Raw genomic sequence first — 19,986 nt, forward strand, 5'->3', positions numbered from 1 at the left:
ATCTCCGACACCATCTTTTGAGCACAGGACTATGTTTGTTTCAGTGTATTTTAAGGGATGACATACTGTCAGGCATGCATATCTTTATTCCTATGATGTTTCATCAGATGAAACTTGAATGTGTTGAATCGTAGTTGTAACCTAATTTCCCTGGATCAATCAGTTCAGCAGAAAAAAGCCATTGAACCTGGGAACTTCCTGATTTGTGACACTAATGGATGGATTGCAAGGCCTTCAGGATTTTGACTGTTACCTTTAAGTAAATAAACCTGTGGTGGTTGTGATTGGGAAGGCAATGACACAGGAGAAGAAAAATGATTGACCATGCAGAAATTGATTTGGTCTGTTATTAGCTTGCACCTTACTCCTGTAAAATTTCTGTTTCATTGTAACAAATAACAGTAATGGGAATTTGAGATAAATCTGATTTTAGTTTCTTATTGTAAATTAGGAATTATATTTAGAATCAAAATTTGAGAGAGAATGACAAGGAACTAAGGAAGTATGGTATCCTGAACTCCACACCTTCACCGCTTTGAATAACTGGGACTGAACAACCTTGTCTGTATAGTGATGAGCAGAGACTTTTCTGATGGCAACCTTAGCTCATGGGTGCTGACACCTTATTACTTAAAGCTTCCCCAGAATGATGTACATAATAAGGTTGTGTACAGTTGTTAGCATAGAATTCATCCTCTACCAACAGCATGAAAAGCTGAAATCATTGACAATTTAATAAAAATGTGTTAGTTCAAAGTCTTGAAGGTAATAGAAGGTAAGCAAAAGGAAAAGTAGTGTTTCTACCTACTTGAAGTATGATAACTTCACCCATTTGAAGTAGCCTAGAAGCATCTGCATTTCACTGCAACTCACAAAAAGCATTAGAATTTTCTGGCATCTCATGCTGCAATGCTTTACCATGTTGTGTTATAATGTGTCCCTGATTTCTTGTCAGCCACTTTCACCCAGTGATGAGATTCTGGTATAAACACCAGGTGCGCTGTGAATTCTTCTATATGTTTCCTTAAATAGAGTGTTGTCCAAGCCCCTCCTTCTGCTATTTCAAGTGTGTACGGGAACGATTTGCCTGTTAGCTGATTAAGTACAGTTATCGTACGCCGCAAGATGTAGAGAACCAGTTATTCTCAAATCAGAAAACATTTGAGTCATACCTTACTGAGATAGCTTATCAAATATATTAAAGGAAAGTTTGTTTATTTTGCTACATTTGGTCATAGTGAGCTGATGTTTCAGCTGTTGAAAGTGAATACAGTTGAAGTATCTGGAGTTCTCCTTGAAATAATGCTAAGATTGTGAAGCTGATTTATAATAGCATTTATTTCACAATCTTCCACTTTTCTCCCTGAACCCTGTTTTCTCAAAGCACAGTGAAGTGAACGTTGAATTCTGTGGGTGATATACTTCCCGGTCATCTGTTTTCAGGCTGATTTAACTGTGTAATTCACTTCCATTTGAACCTGATCCTGCTGATGTGCTTAAACTCTTCTTTATCTCTCTCACCTCACCATTCTCCCTCCCACCCACTCCAATAAACACTAGCAAACTTTCTTTAGGCATTGTTTTTTTAAATTTGAAAATTGTCTTTGCTGCTACTTCAGGGATTCCTCTTGGAGTTAGATATTGCAATGGCTGCCATGGGTGGGGAGGAGGAGTCTGCAAGGTGTGGCTGGTTGGAAGGAGAAGGCTGCTGCAGGAGGGATGGGAGTGTACCCAGAAGTACAGAGACTTTGAACATATGTAGCAACTCAAAACTTGATATCCAAGCCATCAACAAGATGCAACCCAGCAATTTACCAAGGTTGCTTCAACAGCAATTTCCAAACCCATGACCTCCACCCTTGAGAAGGACAAAGACAGCAGATGAATGGGACCTTCACCACCTGCAGGTTCCCTTCCAAGTCTCTCACCATCATGCCTTGGAACTATATTGGCATTCCTTTACTATTGCTGGATCAATCCCTTCCGGTCAATATCCTGAGTGTCCCTAGACTCCAAAGACTGTAGCAGTTCAAGAAGGCATCTTGCCACCCCTTCTCTAGAGCAGTTAGAGATGGGCAATAAGTATTGTTTAGCAGTGATGTCCAGATCCCATGAGTGAACCAAAAAAAGAAGCTGGTGGTTATTTTTGATTCCGGAATAGGGAACGATTTTGGCAGCTGGGGCCAGAACTTAATGCGACTTTTATTTTTTATTATCCAACCCAGTCTGGTGGTGAATGACTAAACCAGTTCTTAACTGCAACCATTCACTGTGTTTCCTGGGCTTGAGAGACTGACGCAAAAGGAAATAGGCAGAGGAAAATGTAACTGGAGGGTGATGCACATATGTGATCAGAAATTTCCTTATCTGTGACTTATGCCTATGGGAATACTGAGCCGACAAGTTGGCATGATGAAGAGCGTGAATATGGGTTGTATAGTATGAATGGAAACTTAGGCTATGGAGGACAGAAGGGCAGTTAAGTCAACAGAAAGAAAACATGATGAATTGAGGTTTATATCACGAAATAACATGGCATCACTTCGTGCCATGCGTGAGGGAGAAAAGCAGCGAAGAAATCTCATTGAAACTTTTGTGAACAGTAGGGAACAAGGATTTCAAGTGAGAGGCAAAAGGAGAAGAAAACAAGGTGAGATGCTGAAACGAAGAGAAAGGAAGTAAGGTCTGATTTGTGTGGTGAGAACCATATTGCTACCAGTTAGCGCAAATGGTGAAAAGTCCAGGTGGGGAGTGAGGTTTCCTTTAGAAGGAATGTGTTTTTACTCTTCCACCAGATTCCGATCAGGGATATCATTTATTGGCCTGAAACATTGCTCTGATGTTTGAATCTAATCTGTTTTTCAGATGCAGATCAGCAGGGGAAAACAACTACTTGAAACAGTGATCAAGAATAATGTAAGAAACTATTTTACCAACATTCAATACACTGATAAAACTGAATAGTGGAATGTTTTCATTTAATCCACAAATTCCAATGAGGCTTGAGTGATGAGTTCTGATATCAAGCATTGTAAACCGAAAGTCCCCAACTTCAATCGTTGGTCAGTTGAGTTTGCTGATATCGGTTGCTATAGCAGGAAGGTGCGACGTTTGGGCTTTGGGGATACAGAAGACCAACATCAGCCACATACCTGTTATGTTTATTATCTAGCAATTCCAAATGGTGTTAATATGGCTGCAGCACTGCTTGGAAACTTCTCCATAATGGGGTGTCACCTAAATAGTGTTGATTCAGTGAATCTAATAGATGTAAAACATCTACTGTGTTCAGGCTCCTTTTTGTTCACTGTCTGGATGGGTGTATCCTTGGATATGATTGTAACTTGTGTAAAGTTCTTGTCATCTCCTAGTATGTACTCAGGTGCGCCCCTCTTTGGCTATATGTCTTATGATACAATTACATTTTTTTCACTGCTACACACAACTGTCAAATTTCCTTGAGGTGTCCACAAATTCCCCCAGACCTCTTATCCTGTGGTCTGGAGCTTTTGCTTTGTTTTCACACTGTTTAGTTCTCGTCTGTTGTTTCATAATCTTAAAATGCCAGGAGTAAATGCCATTTAAAGATACAATGGAGAAGTTAAACTACACAATTAAGGGGAATCCTATCAAGGTATTTTTTTAAAAATTGATATGAAGTAAATGCAAGTTATTTTTTGAATTCAAGTGAGGAAAATAGAACTAAATTATGAAACTCAATGAAAAATAAGTTAGAAATTAGTTATCTTTTTTCCTAAGCTCAGTAAAATGTTTGTGATCTGCTTGGTAGAGTGGTCAAACATTACAACCTTTTTAAAAAAATTAATTAGTGCAAATGTCAAAATGCCCTGTAATTCTTTCTCTCTGACAGGAATGTGGTGGTAGTAACAGTATATTGGTCAATGCACGTTCCTGGGGAGTGAAAATCCTACATCTTGATGGTATCCTTTCTAGTTGTGTGTTCATGTGTGTATTATCATAACAACATTAAAGGTATCATTGAATACATTTGTATTTTAATATTTGTGTTATTAATTAGTAGGAATTTTTTTATATTTGTTTGTGGGATGTGGGCATTGCTGACTGGCCAGCATTTATTGCCCATTCCTAGTTGCCCTTGAGAAGGTGGAATTGAGCTGCCTTATTGAACTGCTGCAGTCCACCTGCTGAGGGTTGACCCACAATGCCATCAGAGAGGGAATTCCAGGATTTTGACCCAGAGACAGTGAAGGAATGGCGATATATTTCCAAGTGGCTTAGAAGGAAACTTGAAGGTGGTGATGTTCCCATATATCTGAGCCATTTATAAATTTCAGGACAGTGCATGTTAATCTGTATTAGTTTAAAGCTGCCACTGTGTGGCAAAAGCAGTGTCCATTATGTCCATTGTAGAATATAAAATCCCCACAGTGTGGAAACAAACAGGCCATTCAGCCCAACAAGTCCACACCAACCCTCTGAAGAGTATCCCACCTAGACCCACTTCCCTAGCCTATCCCTACAATCTGGCATTTCCCATGGCTAACACACTTAGCTTACACATCCCTGAGCACTGTGGGTAATTTAGCATGGCCAATCCACCTAATTTGCTTTAGACTATAGGAGGTAACCAGAGCACGAGGCAGAAACCCACACAGACACGGTGAGAATGTGCAAGCTCCACGCAGACAGTTGCCCAAGGCTGGAATCGAACCTGGGTCCCTGGCGCTGTGAGGCAGAAGTGCTAACCACTGAGCCAACATCCCACCCCATGTTTCAACATGAGGTTGATAAAAGCCTGAATTACAAAACAGATGCAGTGGCTACCACAACCTAGAATGTTAGCAAAATAGCCCATCATTGATAAAAATCTGCAATTTGTCAATACACAAAATGTTTTCGGGCTTTATTGAAATTCCAACGTAATCTTTGTAAAACAGTCACTTATGGGATGAGTTTTCTTCTTTTACTTAATTTAAATGCAGCCTTATGGAGTATACATATTTTACAAGCTTCTTTTTTATTGTCAAATTTAGGATATTAGCACTTCCAGCAAAGTCAGTACTTGCCCTTAAAAGGGTGGTGAGTTGTCTTTGAGCTGTTATAGTTCATCTGATGGAAATTCTTCTACAATACAATTGAGCAGGGAATTCCAGGCTTTCTTTTTTAACTCCGCAACTATGAAGGAATGGAAATGAGATACTTATTCAAGTCAAATCGTATGTGTTCTAGAGGCTAATTTGAGTGATAGTGTGCCATGCTGTTGCCCTTCTAGGTGTGGAGAGATTGTAGATACTGAGATGCTTTTATCGAATTGTAAAGTTTTCATGAATAGCTGTTATAGTTCACAGTTTTTGTTTTAAGAACTTCAGTGCCCTTTATTTATCAACCATTGTATGTAATTAGATTAAGTTTTCCAATAAACAGCATCCCAATTGTCAGCTAAGAATTCTGTGTACCATTTAATTCATTTCCATCCATTTCATTATTTTTGACCGATACTTTTATCCACAGTTAAATTCCCTCTCTATCAAATATCTCCTTTGTGAGCAATACTACAGAAGGTCCACAACCTGTAGGAAAAAAAAGTTGTGTAGCTTTTTTCATGATTTATATGTACTCTGATATCTGTTAAAAATCTTTATTACCCTCTCTCAAAAAAAATGTCTGTAAACCTTAACCATTGCAAAGATCTACTGGCATATTTTGAAAAAAGAGGTGTTAAATTACTACATGGCAATAGAAAAACTGAGGTATGTTTTGCATGTGTGTGTGTGTATATATGTTTTATACCTAAAGTATCTGATCAGCCCATGGTTCAACTAATAAATGTCAGAACAGCAATTTAGAGAGCTCTGAACAAAGGAATCACACTGTACCGTTTACAATCTTTTTGTGTGTTCATTGGCTTCAATAAGGCAATCAACATTTTAATGAGATTTCTCTTAAATGCAAAATGCTGGCCTGGTAATTCTTCGTTTTAACTATCCACAATTTCCTATTATACTCTATAAACTGTATTGCTACTGTATTAATCAGTGTAACAGCTGCAATATTGGAACTGTTAGTAATGGTTTTCATTTTGCTGAGCTAATAGCCCAGATTTACTGTGTGAACGTCATACCTGCTTTTATGATTGAGTAAAACTGAAATAATCTCTGACATCTTAAACATGCCTAATCAAATTTGAAAATCTTTAAATTAGAGTCTACTGGCCCAGTGTTTCGGTGATTGCTGATGGCATCTACATAGAACTCATTGTAATGCTGTGAACTTAAGCTAATTACTTGCTGTGCCTGCTCTAAAGGCAGCTGTGAAAGTTAAGGCTTGTACAATCAATGATTAAGTTTTTTTTAATGGTGAAGTAAGTGAAACTGACCCAATTCTGTAGAATAATTAACATGTAATTAGTTTTTTCTACGATTTTTTTTTTTATTTGGTTTTTTTTTAAAAACCTGCTTTGAGGTCTGAGTGTCAGAAGGGATTATTAATATTGGTTGAAGAACCTCCCAAGCTCAGTCTCGGGGCACCGTTTTGTGGAGCATCTGCACTCTTGACAAATGACAACACCTTCTGGTCGTCAATCGTTTGAACTTTCCTCCCCACCCCCCCACCAAATCCCCTGATGACCTGTCCATCCTGGGCCGCCTCCAGTGCTACAATGACACCACGTGCAAACTAGAGGAGCAACACCTCATATTCCACCTCAGGAGCCTACAGCCCGATGGCCTTAACATAGAATTCACCAGTTTTAAAATCTCCCAAGCCTCATCCCAGGTCTAAATATCCCTCTCATCTCCGCCTCCTTGAGCTGACACAACCTGTCCATCATCTTCCCCGAATATCCGCGCCACCCTTCCCGCCAACCAATCCCCACAATCCTCGACCTGCATCCAACCGATTGCCACCCCACCCATCCTCCCTCCTGCCTCCTTGATCCGACACAACCTGTTCATCTTCTCTCCCACCTAACCGCCCCACCCATCCCACTGACCAATCCCCCTAGCCCTACCTCCCACCCATCACCACCACCCCACCTAATTTTCCCCCCCTCACACCTTTCCCCCCCCCCCCCCTCCATTTATTTCCCAGCTCCCTTTCCCGTCCCCATTTCTGAAGAAGTGTCCTGACCTGAAACGTCAACTCTCCGGCTCCTCTGATGCCTGGCCAGCTGTGTTCCTCCAGCTCCACACTGTATTGTCTCTGACTCTAGCATCTGCAGTCCTTGCTATTTCCCTGCTGTTTATCCTGTTTGCAGATTTCCTATAGAGGGTGCCATAGTGAAACATGCTGGCTGACAAGACATTTTCACAAACAAGTTTGTTAAATGTCCTTGGATAGTGATAGTCAAGGTGAATGGTAACAGACATTCCTTTGACACACAGTACACTCCAAACCTACAATATAAATATTCAAAACAAAATTAAATCATGTGGGTTCATAACTTCATTTTTTTTATGTATTTTGTCATCTGAACCTTTTGAATGAATGTGATAACAATTACTTCATGCCATCTGTGGTCTTTGATCAATCAAATATATACTATTTCAAAGCCTTTATTGCTATATGTTTACATTTATAAATAACTTTTAGAAAAAGACTAAAATTCATGGAAGAAAGAAGTACGCTGATACAATTGTTATTAAGAATTGTATCAATCCTGTAGCCCTGAAGGCAAGTTACTAGTTAGACTGAGACGCAAAATTATAAACTCTTCCATGGCAAATTTTGTATCATGAGTCACATTGATGTGTGTACTCTTACTTAACCTACAATGCATTGCTAGCTTTTGAGGTGGCAGAAAAATATACTTGACATTGAAATTCTGTTTTAAATAAAATTTTCTAGAAGTACCATTTTACAAATAAATTGATTTGTGAGTGTTTGGCAGGGAAATGGATGTTTGCCTAAACCCATATGCAAGAATACAAAAGGTAAGTAATGACATAACTTGAGAATTTTGCATATAATTTTTGATGCCTAGTGACAAAAATAATTCAACAATTTATTTGTGCAGTGTTTAGTTACAATCATGTATAGAATATTGCCAATACTTACATGTAAAGGCAATTCATTTTTATTAAACATACCACTGTTGCTGCTACCCTGCCCTCAAAATAATGGATATTCTAAGTTGCTTAGCTGCATACAGTGGGCTTCCTGCTGTACATGTCAGACTAAAATAGACCATTGTATTATGCATTTCTATATTAAACATGGTAGTGTAAATTTAAGTTAAACTCTGGCAGAATGTTACACTTAAAGATGTTAAAATAATGATACTTTGATTTTAAATTGGTGGCAGGACAGATTTGGAATTGAGTAATCCCATCTCATTTCCGGACGTGTAAATTAAAATATATAAATTTTATTTGTTCAAGGGATGTAGTGCACTGTTGGCATTTAATTCCCGTCCCTGATTGCCCTCAAGAAGGTGCTAAACTGCTGCAGAGTATGTGGTATAGGTGCACTATCGGTGCTGTTAGGAAGGGAGTTCCAGAATTTTGACCCAGCAACAGTGAAGGAAATGCAAAATAGTTCCAAGTCAGGGTGATGTGCTTCTTGGAGGGGAATCTGCAGGTGCTATATTCCCATGCATCTGCAGACCTTGACCTTCTATGTAAGAGAGATTATGGGTTTGAAAGGTGCTGTCGAAGAAGCCTTGGTGAATTACTTTAATGCATTTTTTTTGATGGCACACATTGCAGCCCCTGTTGGTGCTGAAAAGAGTAAATGTTGATGGTAATGAATAGGGTGCCAATCAAGAGAACTGCTTTGGCTATTTGGCAGTCAATGAGGTCCTCTCAATGTTGCTGTTTAATCTTGATTGCATATCAGTGGGACGGCCCGCAATTTGAGATAACTGGCAGCAAATCAAGGTGGGAGGTGCCAATTGTATTGCATTAAGCATTGAAATTGTGGTCCTGTTAGCATTCTGTGATTTCAACATGACCAACTCCTTTGCTCGCTCTCTGCTTTTTTGATATTGGGGCTGAGTGCTTCCGTATGAAACTGACTAATGTATTTTATCAAGTTCTCCACGCTAAACAATCATCAAAGGTCAATGACCTAAAACATTAAATCTGTTTCTTATTCCACAGATGCTGCTTGACTTCAGTATTACCAGGACTTTCTCTTTCCACATTTTTAACATGTGCAGTGTTTTGCTTTTAAACAATGAAAGTATCACATCTAAAGAAAAGAAGGACTTAATAACTATATAATGTTACACATTTTACAGTCAAAAGTACTTTGGCCAACTGTACTGGAATAAACAAAGCTAGCATTTGAGCTTTTGCAAAACTAATTGGATAATTATTCAATCATCTGCTTCAGGAGTTGGCTGAGGGACTAAATGATAGCCAGAAATCCAGGAGAACTCCTACACTTTTCAAAAGAACACTAGGAACTCTTGTATCCACCCAAGGCCAGATGAGGCCACTGTTTACTGTCTCATCAGAAAGATGGCAGTTTCGTCAGTAAAACACTCCCTTAATACTACACTGAAATGTCAACCTCAATTATACATTCAAGTCAATGGAGTAATGCTTGGACTCCTACAACCTTCTCACTTGGGCAAGAGTACTACTCTTAATCCAAGTCTAACAATTAACAACAGTCAGACTGCACAGATTTGAAGAAAAATCATTCCACAGTAACAGAGTAATACATTGTGTAGTACATGATATCCTCAAAAGAACACATCAACCAAATTACATAGCAATGTTGTGGAAACGCAAATCACAATTTTAAGAAGTGCATTTTAATGTGACTGAGCTTCATCCAAAATCCAATTTTGAAGTAGAGCCTGTGGAAAATTACAGTATTAGCAGTTTGAGATTTGAATGAGTGTTCAGCACACTGCATTTAGAGTCAATGGTTAATCCTGAGAAGAAGCAATTTTGTTATAACAACGTCATGTTTGTTAGTACTGGTCCTGTGTACAGCAGCTCCAGTAAATCAGTTGATCTGGAGCTGCTATTAATTGTATTTCATTTTATGTGTTTGGAGCAGTGAGAAAACTAAAGCAACCTTTTCTTAAAATTGAAGACTCCAGTCGGTAAGTCAGCTGATATCATCTCCATACAAAGATTGCATTATGTCATTTAAAACTTGTTTATAACTATATCTTGAACATAGAATATTTGGACATTTTTCAAAATCAGTCCAGCGAACAATAGATATTTGTTAAAGCCTGATCAGAATATTCAGCATTAAGAATGAAAGATTGATAAAGTAGAAGTGAAGTTTCAGCATAATTTGTTTCTTGAACTTGTGGCTTATTGTAAAGTACAAATATAATTTGTACAAAGTAATTTATTGCATACTTGTGAAGCTTCCTAAATTTAAAAAAAACTTGCTTAAATGAACTAATATCATGCAGTATCTATGGAACTATTTCTGAGTGTTGGCAAATTGTATGTATTTAGGCATTTTAGACCTCTCTACCAGCAATATACAAGCTATCCAGAACTGAACTATGAATCTCACAGAGGATTCAGTGCATTTGATCCTTTGAAGAAACCTGGGAATGCACATCAAGAGCAAGAAAAGAATAAACTTGGGTAAATATTTGTACATAGATTACTGTGCTTTGTCCTAAGTATTTTGATTTAAATTTTAATTCCCGGAAGTTAGTTGTTTCCACATTTTTAATGAAAAAATGTCAACTAAGTACTCAAGTTAATCTAAAGTGCCTTTGAGTTTGTATTGTAACCTTCCCAATTTATTATTATCTAGACCATCCGGCAATTGAGTTTCACTGTAGTGAACCACCATTAAGCCTTTACAATTCCTCATTCACAAAGTCTGTTACTATTGCCTCACTTTTCCCTTTGAAAATGATCAGGAGAGGATGTACAATTTGCTGAGTTATAAAACATGTCTCTGAAAGATCTAATTTATTGGACTTATAGCCATGTCTGACAGCACATCATGTCCAAAACACTTCACCCACTATAGGTATTTTCTTTATTCCATTTGGAAGATGGGTTAGTAGCCTTGTGCTTTTTGATTTGGGTAAAGCCCTATTTTCATCTGTAATCTGAATTAATGACCATTTTAATGGTTTCCATTTGGCAGCGACTGTAGAATGACCAACAGTGAGGGTGATGTGGAAACACTCACAAAACCGGCAGCAATGCATACAGAGAAAAAACAACAACGATTCTGTGAATGTTGCCGTGAGACATTCTACGACCTTGTTGGGGTAAGTGTCTGATCTACTTAAATGGTGTTTAACACAAGACCAGTCTTGATGCTCTGATTCTGCCACAATTTCAATTGTATTCCTTTTGTTGGGCATTGTGAGAACAGTTGTTTTTGCAGAATAATCTCTCTGCAAAATCTGAACCTGCCTGAGTTCGTATTGGATATTAACTATTTTTCTTTTAAATGGTTCCTTGGAATTTCGCTTTCATGTTAGGCCTGTTAAACAACCCACTCAAACTTCAACCAAGGAGCTTGAAGCTGATTAGCACAAATCTCATTTTTCTTACATTATTTATTAATTTTCCTTCCCTATATGTCTCCATTTGTTGCACTATGTGGTCATGCAAGCGCACTCTTAAAACAAACAATCTTTGAACAAATCTTGTTTGTTCCATGTCTGGCACATTCTCGGTTTCTGCTTATCTGTCCAGCTTCGAGGAGACATCGAAAAAAGTCTGTCGTAGGATTAAAATACCTTTTCCACAATTTAACGTCTAACTGACTTTAATATCTTCGTATGCTTGAATCGTAGATTCTCTATAACTCCCTCCTCTATGACCTCAAGTCAGCATGGTAAATGATCTGCTTAGCTTACCTATTGTCATAATTGTATGACTGCCTTGACCTCCTTCCATATCCAAATCTGATTGATAGTTCAAAATAATCCTGGTGCTAGGAAAAAGTGAACTGCATCACCAATAGTGTTGTCCTACCCTCATCTTAAACATTAGATGCAAGAGCTTCTGATGCTGCTTGGCCTGCTGTGTTCATCCAGCTCTACACCTTGATATCTCGGATGCAAGAGCTTGTTAACTTTTATTGAAATAAAAAATAAAATCGGCACAGTTCATGGGATGTAGGCTCTTTCTGTGACTATTTTTTAAAAATTTGTTCATGGGATGTAGGCATCGCTGGTTAGACCAGCGTTTATTGCCAATCCCCAATTTCCCAGAGGACAGTTAAGAGTCAACCACATTGCTATGGGTCTGAAGCCAGATCAGATAAGGAGGACACATTTCCTTCCCTAACGGCCATTAGTGAATGAGATGGGTTTTTACAATGCAGGAGTGACCTCAGTCTCTGAGGCAGGAAGACTCTGAAGGTGTTGGGAACCCAGCAGGAACAGCAGTTTATTTGAGCGACAATCGATTTCAGCAAGGAGAGGAGCTCCAAATTGTCATGCAGGACAACTGAGCTCACTCTACAGAATACCCGCGTAACACTATTTTATACTTTCTTACATAGTAACAATTTGTAGAATTACATAATTACAATGTAGTTGATTATATCAAGTCTATAAGTCAATTAACTAAGCAGTAACTACATCAAGTCTGTAAATCAATTGACTAGCCAGTCAGTTATGTCAGGCCTGTAAATAAATTACATCGAATTCATAATTCAATTAACTAGGCATGTTTACTACATAAAATTGTAGTGTATTACATATCTACCAGTCGAATTCAAACGCACGGTGCCTGTTCGCTTATGTGGTCACTTGCTTATCTTGTAACCTTTGTCCCCGAATATCCAGTAGTCAGCTAAGGTTCTGCCCCGCTTACTCGTATTGGTTAGTAATTAACAAGGCTTCTGTGGTCCAGGTAGTGTGTCTTTAGTGATGGAGGGTCAATTGCCTTAAAATATCCTATTCTATGGTTTTTGTGAGACACTCTATCATAAGCCTCTTTACTTTTGTACTAAAGGTCCTCTTTACCAATCCACCCACAAGCGTTCTGTATTATTGCTCTCGTGATCTCGTTCATTCACAACTTTACTAACCACTCGCTAGCGTACAATGTTACTATAACTGCATTTCTTCCATCCCATTACTGCCTTTTCACAGTTTTAACCCTTCCCAGCCTCATGCTGCTAGCAGTGTCCAGACCTGTATCTACATCAGAAGCTATCCCTGAGTATGTGTTAATTTTGTAATCTATTCAGAACAATACTATCCCAGCCACTGTGTCATCTGAAACTATGAAAAATGATAATATTAATCAGCCCAGAGCAACCATCTCCTAGGACTTGAATAGCTTGCAGAATATGGAACAAGTTTTCTCCATTAGCATGTATCTGTTAGGAACATATTGAATAAGGCCTCTGTTCCCTTTTAAAAAAAAGTTACATCAAAATAACAGTTCTGTGAAATTGAATGAATTAATGAGTAAACCAGCAATAATGAAATCTCAAGACCCAGCCATGGTAATCAGTCTACTACCCTTTCTGCTGTTATTAATAGCATATATGATTCCTAACACAGTCAAATCATTATAGGCTTGATATTCTATACAAAAACCGAAAGAACTGCGGATGCTGTAAATCAGGAACAAAAACAAAGTTGCTGGAAAAGCTCAGCAGGTCTGGCAGCATCTGTGAAGGAAAAAACACAGTTAACGTTTCGGGTCCAGTGATCCTTCCTCAGAATTGAAGGGTCACCAGGCCCAAAACGTTAACTGTTTTTTCCTTCACAGATGCTGCCAAAGAACAAAGAATAAAGAACAAAGAAAATTACAGCACAGGAACAGGCCCTTCAGCCCTCCAAGCCTGCGCCGATCCAGATCCTCTATCTAAACCTGTCATCTATTTTCCAAGGATCTGTATCCCTCTGCTCCCTGCCCATTCATGTATCTGTCTAGATACATCTTAAATGACGCTATCGTGCCTGCCTCTACCACCTTCGCTGGCAACGCGTTCCAGGCACCCACCACCCTCTGCGTAAAGAACTTTCCACGCATATCTCCCTCCAAACTTTTCCCCTCTCACCTTGAAATCGTGACCCCTAGTAATTGAGTCCCCCACTCTGGGGGGGGAAAAAGCTTCTGCTATTCACCCTATCTATACCTCTCATGATTTTGTAGACCTCAATCAGGTCCCCCCTCAACCTGCTGAGCTTTTCCAGCAACTTCTGTTTTTGTACGCTTGATTTTTTTTTCTGGTATTCTCCTACTTTTAAGAAACAAAAGGACCCACACCCCTCATTCCCTTGTTTCCATGACAATTGGCAATAGCTACATGGTCGCATTAGCCATCTCTTTTTTTTTATTCTAGATTTTATTAAATTTACATTTCACCATCTGCCATGTGGGATTTAGATACATGTTCCCAGAATGTCGGCCTGATATTCTGGACTACTAATCCAGTGACACTTCCATTACATCAAACTTCCCTAATTCAAACTTCCCCACTCACCTCTGTGACTATGTCTCCATAACAGACACAGTCACAACAGACTCGGTCTTTCCATGAAACAAACTACCTGCTTCCTTGATTCTCTGCTGTCACAGTTCCTGATCCATCTCCCATCTTTGCTTCATACCATAGCTTTCGCTACAAGAGTAGCCCTGCTGCCTTCAAAATTGCACTTATAACCAATGTTTGTATGGGTTTAACATAACCTCCATACTTTTCTACTCATTGCCACTATTTATGAAGCCCAAGATTCCGTATGCTTTGCCATCTACTCTCTCAATAAATAGGCTTTGCAAATTTCAAAAATTAAACACGAGTCCTGAGGCTCTCTGCCCTCTTTCACTTTTTAGGACTCTGCAAGTGCCTGTTTGTAATCCATCTGCCACTGGGGAGGCGATGACCTAGTGGTATTATCACTGGACTGTTAATCCAGAGATCCAGATAATGTTCTGGGGACTAGGGTTCAAATCCTGCCACAGCAAATGGTGGAATTTGAATTCAATAAATATCTGGAATTAAGAGTCTAATGATGACCGCGGATCCATTGTCGATTGTCAGAAAAACCCACTTGGTTCACTAACGTCCTGTAGGGAAAGAAACTGCCATCCTTACCTGGTCTGGCTTACATATGACTGCAGACCCGCAGCAATGTGTTTGCCCTCAGGGCAATTAGAGATGGGCAATAAATGCTGCCTAGCCAGCAATGCCCTCATCCCATGAATGAATAAAGAAAAAAAAACTTGTCTGGCCACTTTTATTAGTTTATTTACGTCTTATTGCATTCAATTAATATCATCCAAACTATTGACTGCACTGCTAAGGTTGGAGTCCTTGACATATATGATCATGGAGTAGAGGGGTGACTCTTTAGAACTGGGATGAGGAGGCATTTCTTCAGCCAGAGGATGATGACCCTGTGGTACTCTTTGCTGCAGAAGGCTGTGGAGGCCAAGTCATTGAGTGTCTCTTAAAATGGAGATGGATAGATTCTTGATTAGTGAGGAGAAGGCAGGAGAATGGGGTTGAGGAGCATATCAGCCATGATCAAATGGTGGATCAGACTGGATGGGCTGAATGATCTAATTCTGCTCCAGCATCTTATGATCTAAAACATTGGTTTAAGCATTGACCCTTGGGCAACAGCACAGTCTGCCATTCTCCAGTCTGAAAAGCAACTGTCACAGCTCACTTTCATGAAGCCAATTTTTTTTTAATGCAGTTGGGTGCTGACCCTCTTAGGAGGCTCAGATGTGTTAACCTGCATTTTATGTGGTACCTTATCAAATACTTTCATAAAATCCATAAAGGAAATGCCCATTGCTTTCCTTTAATCAACTTTCCCTCTCACTTCATCTAAAAATTCAATTGGATCAATGAAGCACAATCTACCTTACACAAACCCATGCCGCCTCTCCTTAATTAGCTCAAATCTGTCAGACCAAGTCCCCTGATTTATTTCTAAAATCTTGCCCTCTGCTGATGTTAAACTGACCAGCTTGTAATTACTGGAACATCACGGCAATCTCTTTTAAGTAGGGTGTCACATTTGCCGCACTCCAATCCTCTGACGCCTTCCCATTATTTTTGGAAGATAAGACTATGGCAAACTATTCTACTATCATCTTCCTATTGCAATCTGGGATATAAACAATCTAGACTAGGAGACAGGCCAGCTTTTCCAGTCCATCCTTTTGATCACCCCATCCATTAGTTCTACCAATGCCATTTTTACCAATATTTTGGCAGCATCCACTTTCTAAGTAAACACAAATACAAAGTATTCATTAAGTATTCTCAACTTGCTCTGCACATATAAACATATATCACTGTCTCGTCCCCTAATAAAGCCCAGCCCACCTGTTAATACCTCTTACTATTTACATGTGAATTGAAGATTTATGGGTTTCCTTCAATGTTAGTTGGCATTCTATTCTAATTCTCTCTTTGCCAGTCAAATTTTCCTTTCCCCCTCTCCTTTCAAATTACTGTACTTGGCCTGATTCTTGCTTGCAGTATTCGACTGATATGTGTCATGCCTCTTTTTGTTTAGTCATATTCATTTTCTTCCCCCTAAAGTGCAATAGGCCCTGGCTTGGATTCCTTTACCTTTCCACCTCATTGGAATGTACCGAGTCTGTACCCGAAACACACTTACTTAAAAATCTCTAAGCATTCCATTTCACCATGGCTAGCTCCCCTCTTGTTCTGTTGAAGTTTACTCTTCCAATATTGAAGTTTTACTTTATGTTGACCTTTGCTCTATGCTAATTGCTAATCCGGCATTAATTTACATCTTAAGATATAATGATCCTCCATGCATTTTAGTCCACTTGGCCACCTCATTCCCCAGTGCCAGTTTTAGCAATGCCTCCTTCCTAACTGGACTAAGGACATACTGGTCAAGCAAGCTCAAAAACTTTTCACAATTCATCATCTTAGCTCACCTTTACTCCCAATATCCAAAATAATATTTGGGTGACTTAAATCCCCCAGACTCTCAACTCTATAGTTTTTACATAGTTCTGTGATTTCCCCTGCAGATTTGCTTTTCTATCTTTTATTATTTGGAGGCCTCTAGATGCAGCTGATAGTGTGATCATTCTCTTTGCTGCTTCTCAACTCTAACCAAATAGATTCTGTCTTTGCCTCTGCCTCTTCCAGAATGTCCTGTCTTTCCAACACTACAATGCCTTCACCCTAATTCCCTTCTTTCCTTCCCTTTCTTCTCTGGATACTTATTTATCTTTGAAAATTAAGTGCCCAGACCTCACCAATTTTAAGCCATTCCCATTGTTGCCACTACATGATATTCCCACATTGTTATTTGTGCTTAAAATGTGGAACATAAAGCTGCTGTATTATGTGTTTTCATGACTGTGACTTTGTATTCATTGTAGTCCATGTAAGTCTGCACCTATCCAATAAGATACTGTTTCCTTCTCCAGTGCTATCCAAACTCTCACTCCTTAATGCTGTCTTCCTTCTTTCTACTTCTCAGTGTTGTTTTCCCCGTGCCTGTTTAATTTAAATTCACCAGAGCCACACAAATGAACCTTGCTACGAGCACATTGGTCCCAATTATGTTGCTTCCATGACAAGGAAACAACTATGCCATTTTAAATAGGTACGTCCTGCCTCACATCCGGTCCAAATGCCCCAAGAATCTCCATGCTGCATCATCCCTGAAATGACACATTGATTTTCACAATCTTAACATTTCCATTCTCACTCACACGGTGTAATCCTGAGATTTCTACCTTTTGAGGTACTACTTACGTAACTTTTGCCATAGTTCGTGAAAATATGATTTAGACCTTAATCCCTGCTCTCTCTGTACCATTGATACTGACATACCACAACATCTGGCTCACTTCTCTTCCCTTTGCATTATTTTGCATTCCTCACCCTATGCATTATATACTTTGGCATTAAGCAACTTGTGGACTCTGATAGTTACAGATATGTGGATCTATCCCTAATTATAGAAACTATAACAACTGCATTTCTACCCTTGCTGTTCTTTCATGTACATTTTTATTACCATTGATGTCTTTAGCCAAACTGCAAACCTTCAAAGAGTCACACTGCCAGCACTGTCCAATGCTGTGTCTCACATGATGCAGAATTACAAACAATGTGACTCACTCATCCCATCATCTAAGTAATCTTCTTTCCCTCTTTTAAAATCTAGTTTGCATTTAATTTAAATTACTAATTTTATTTATTGCCTCTGAACCTGTTTTCTGATGATAGTAAGTAAATTAATAAAACTATTATACCCAATTTAAATTTTTGATTTCCTAGTTTAAATACAAAAAGAGAAATATTCACCAACAAATCACTTGCCCATTTTCCTCTGACATCGCACTTTTATTTGTTTTACCTTCTTTCAAAAATGCCTTGCTTTGTTAATGACATTGTGTTGCCACTTTCAACTAAATGTTTCTGGCACTGTTGATGTTCATTCTCATTGTCTGCCCTATGACTTTAGAGATGCCACTTTAAGACCGTAAGGCATATGAGCAGAAGTAGGCTGCTCCACCATATAGTGAGATCACAGTGGATCTGATAATATCAACTCCACTTTCCTTCCCTTTCCCTATAACCCTTGATTCCCTTACTGATCAAAAATCTGTCTGTTTCAGCCTTGAATATACTTTAATACCCAGCCTCCACAGCCTTCCATGGTTAAGAATTCCACAAATTCACTACTTTCTGAGAAAAGACTTATTCCTGTATAGTGTTCTTTCTCAGGCTCACTCCGTCTCCTTCTGTTTGTTTTTTTACACTCTTTCCTTGCTGTAAAAACCTTTTAAAAATTTTTACATCGGTTGAATGATGTGAAACTGGGTTTATAATTAATGATTTAAAAAAAAAATCCAGTGACCGAGTGAGTAGTTTTATGTTTCTTGAATATTAAATTTCACCAAATGATTTCACATTTTAAACACTTTAATTTTTAACTTTAAGCAAAGTTCCATATATATTATTTCAAAACATTAAAAAGGAAGGAAATTGATGGTTTTTACTTTCTCATCTGCTGTCTGACAGTATACTTCATTGAGTTTGACAACTTGCTCTTCTTGGTTATATCACTGTTACTGAAGACGTAGTGATCCTGTGACTTGGTGCCAGATTCACACTGACATCAGGAAAGGGGAAATCAACACCAGAGAACTTTTTGGGCTGTTGTTTCTCAGTGGTGATTGGCATCTCTTCATTGCAATATCTGGACCAAAATTTTTAATATAGTAATATTTTAGACATCTAAAAGTCAGAGTATTAATTGGGTAGTACTTTCTAGTACTGTGTTAATTGGTTATCGCTAGTTGAGTTTGCAGTGACAACTTTTTTTTAAACTAAAAAAACTTCGGAAAAGTTAAACATTTGATTAACTTTTTTCATTTGCAGCATCTTCTCTCCAAGCAACATCAAGACTTTGCCAGTGACTCCTCTCAGTTTGCAGCCCTTGATGATATTATGTCTCAATTAGAAAACGAATTTGTACAGTACCAAAGTGATGGATACACCCAGCGGTAAAAATATTTTATATATATTTAACTCAGAATAATTTTGTGCAGTGTATTTATTAAGAATATTTTGTTGAATGCTCTTAAACAGCAAATGTTGGGGTTTATAAATTTCCCCCCACACCACTAGAATGTATTGAGTCACTGTCAAATCATAAAACAGAACTTCTACTTTTCGACTTTAAAATATTTGGGAATGATTGCCACCGCGAAGTATATTGCATTTCATCTTTGAAATATGATTATTAGTGTTTTTTGATGATGACTAAAGATCCTTAAATAAAATACTTCTGGCCAAGTCTTTTAGGGAAAAGATTAGATTACTGTTTGATATGAGTCCAAAACAGCAAACAGTAGTTTCATAGGGAGACTCACCTAAAGGACAAAAGGAGATGTTAAGGAGTAAAGAAAAATCCCTGCTGGCAAGACCAGCATTTGTTGCCTTTGAGAAGGGGTGGCAAGCTCCTTTCTTTGATAGAATTGAGTGTTTGCTATGCTATTACAAACAGTAGTTAAAAGACAACCATATTGCTGTGAGCTACCTATTTGCCAGACTAGGCAACGATGGCTAATCTTCTTT

General features: G+C 38.5%; 1 protein-coding gene across 1 annotated transcript in view; it reads left to right on the plus strand.

The window, feature by feature from the left end:
- The window catches only part of LOC109918301, a 43,197-nt gene that overhangs the window by 16,190 nt on the left and 7,021 nt on the right, over window positions 1–19,986 (plus strand). The window contains exons 4-11 of the mRNA XM_020518214.2: window positions 2,866–2,916; window positions 3,872–3,941; window positions 5,671–5,732; window positions 7,871–7,913; window positions 9,994–10,039; window positions 10,410–10,544; window positions 11,062–11,188; window positions 19,288–19,412. Coding sequence (XP_020373803.2) covers window positions 2,866–2,916; window positions 3,872–3,941; window positions 5,671–5,732; window positions 7,871–7,913; window positions 9,994–10,039; window positions 10,410–10,544; window positions 11,062–11,188; window positions 19,288–19,412 — 659 coding nt within the window. The remainder of the gene's footprint in view (window positions 1–2,865; window positions 2,917–3,871; window positions 3,942–5,670; window positions 5,733–7,870; window positions 7,914–9,993; window positions 10,040–10,409; window positions 10,545–11,061; window positions 11,189–19,287; window positions 19,413–19,986) is intronic.

This window comes from Rhincodon typus, chromosome 30 (assembly GCF_021869965.1).
Source record: "Rhincodon typus isolate 14 chromosome 30, sRhiTyp1.1, whole genome shotgun sequence".
Taxonomy (NCBI): domain Eukaryota; kingdom Metazoa; phylum Chordata; class Chondrichthyes; order Orectolobiformes; family Rhincodontidae; genus Rhincodon; species Rhincodon typus.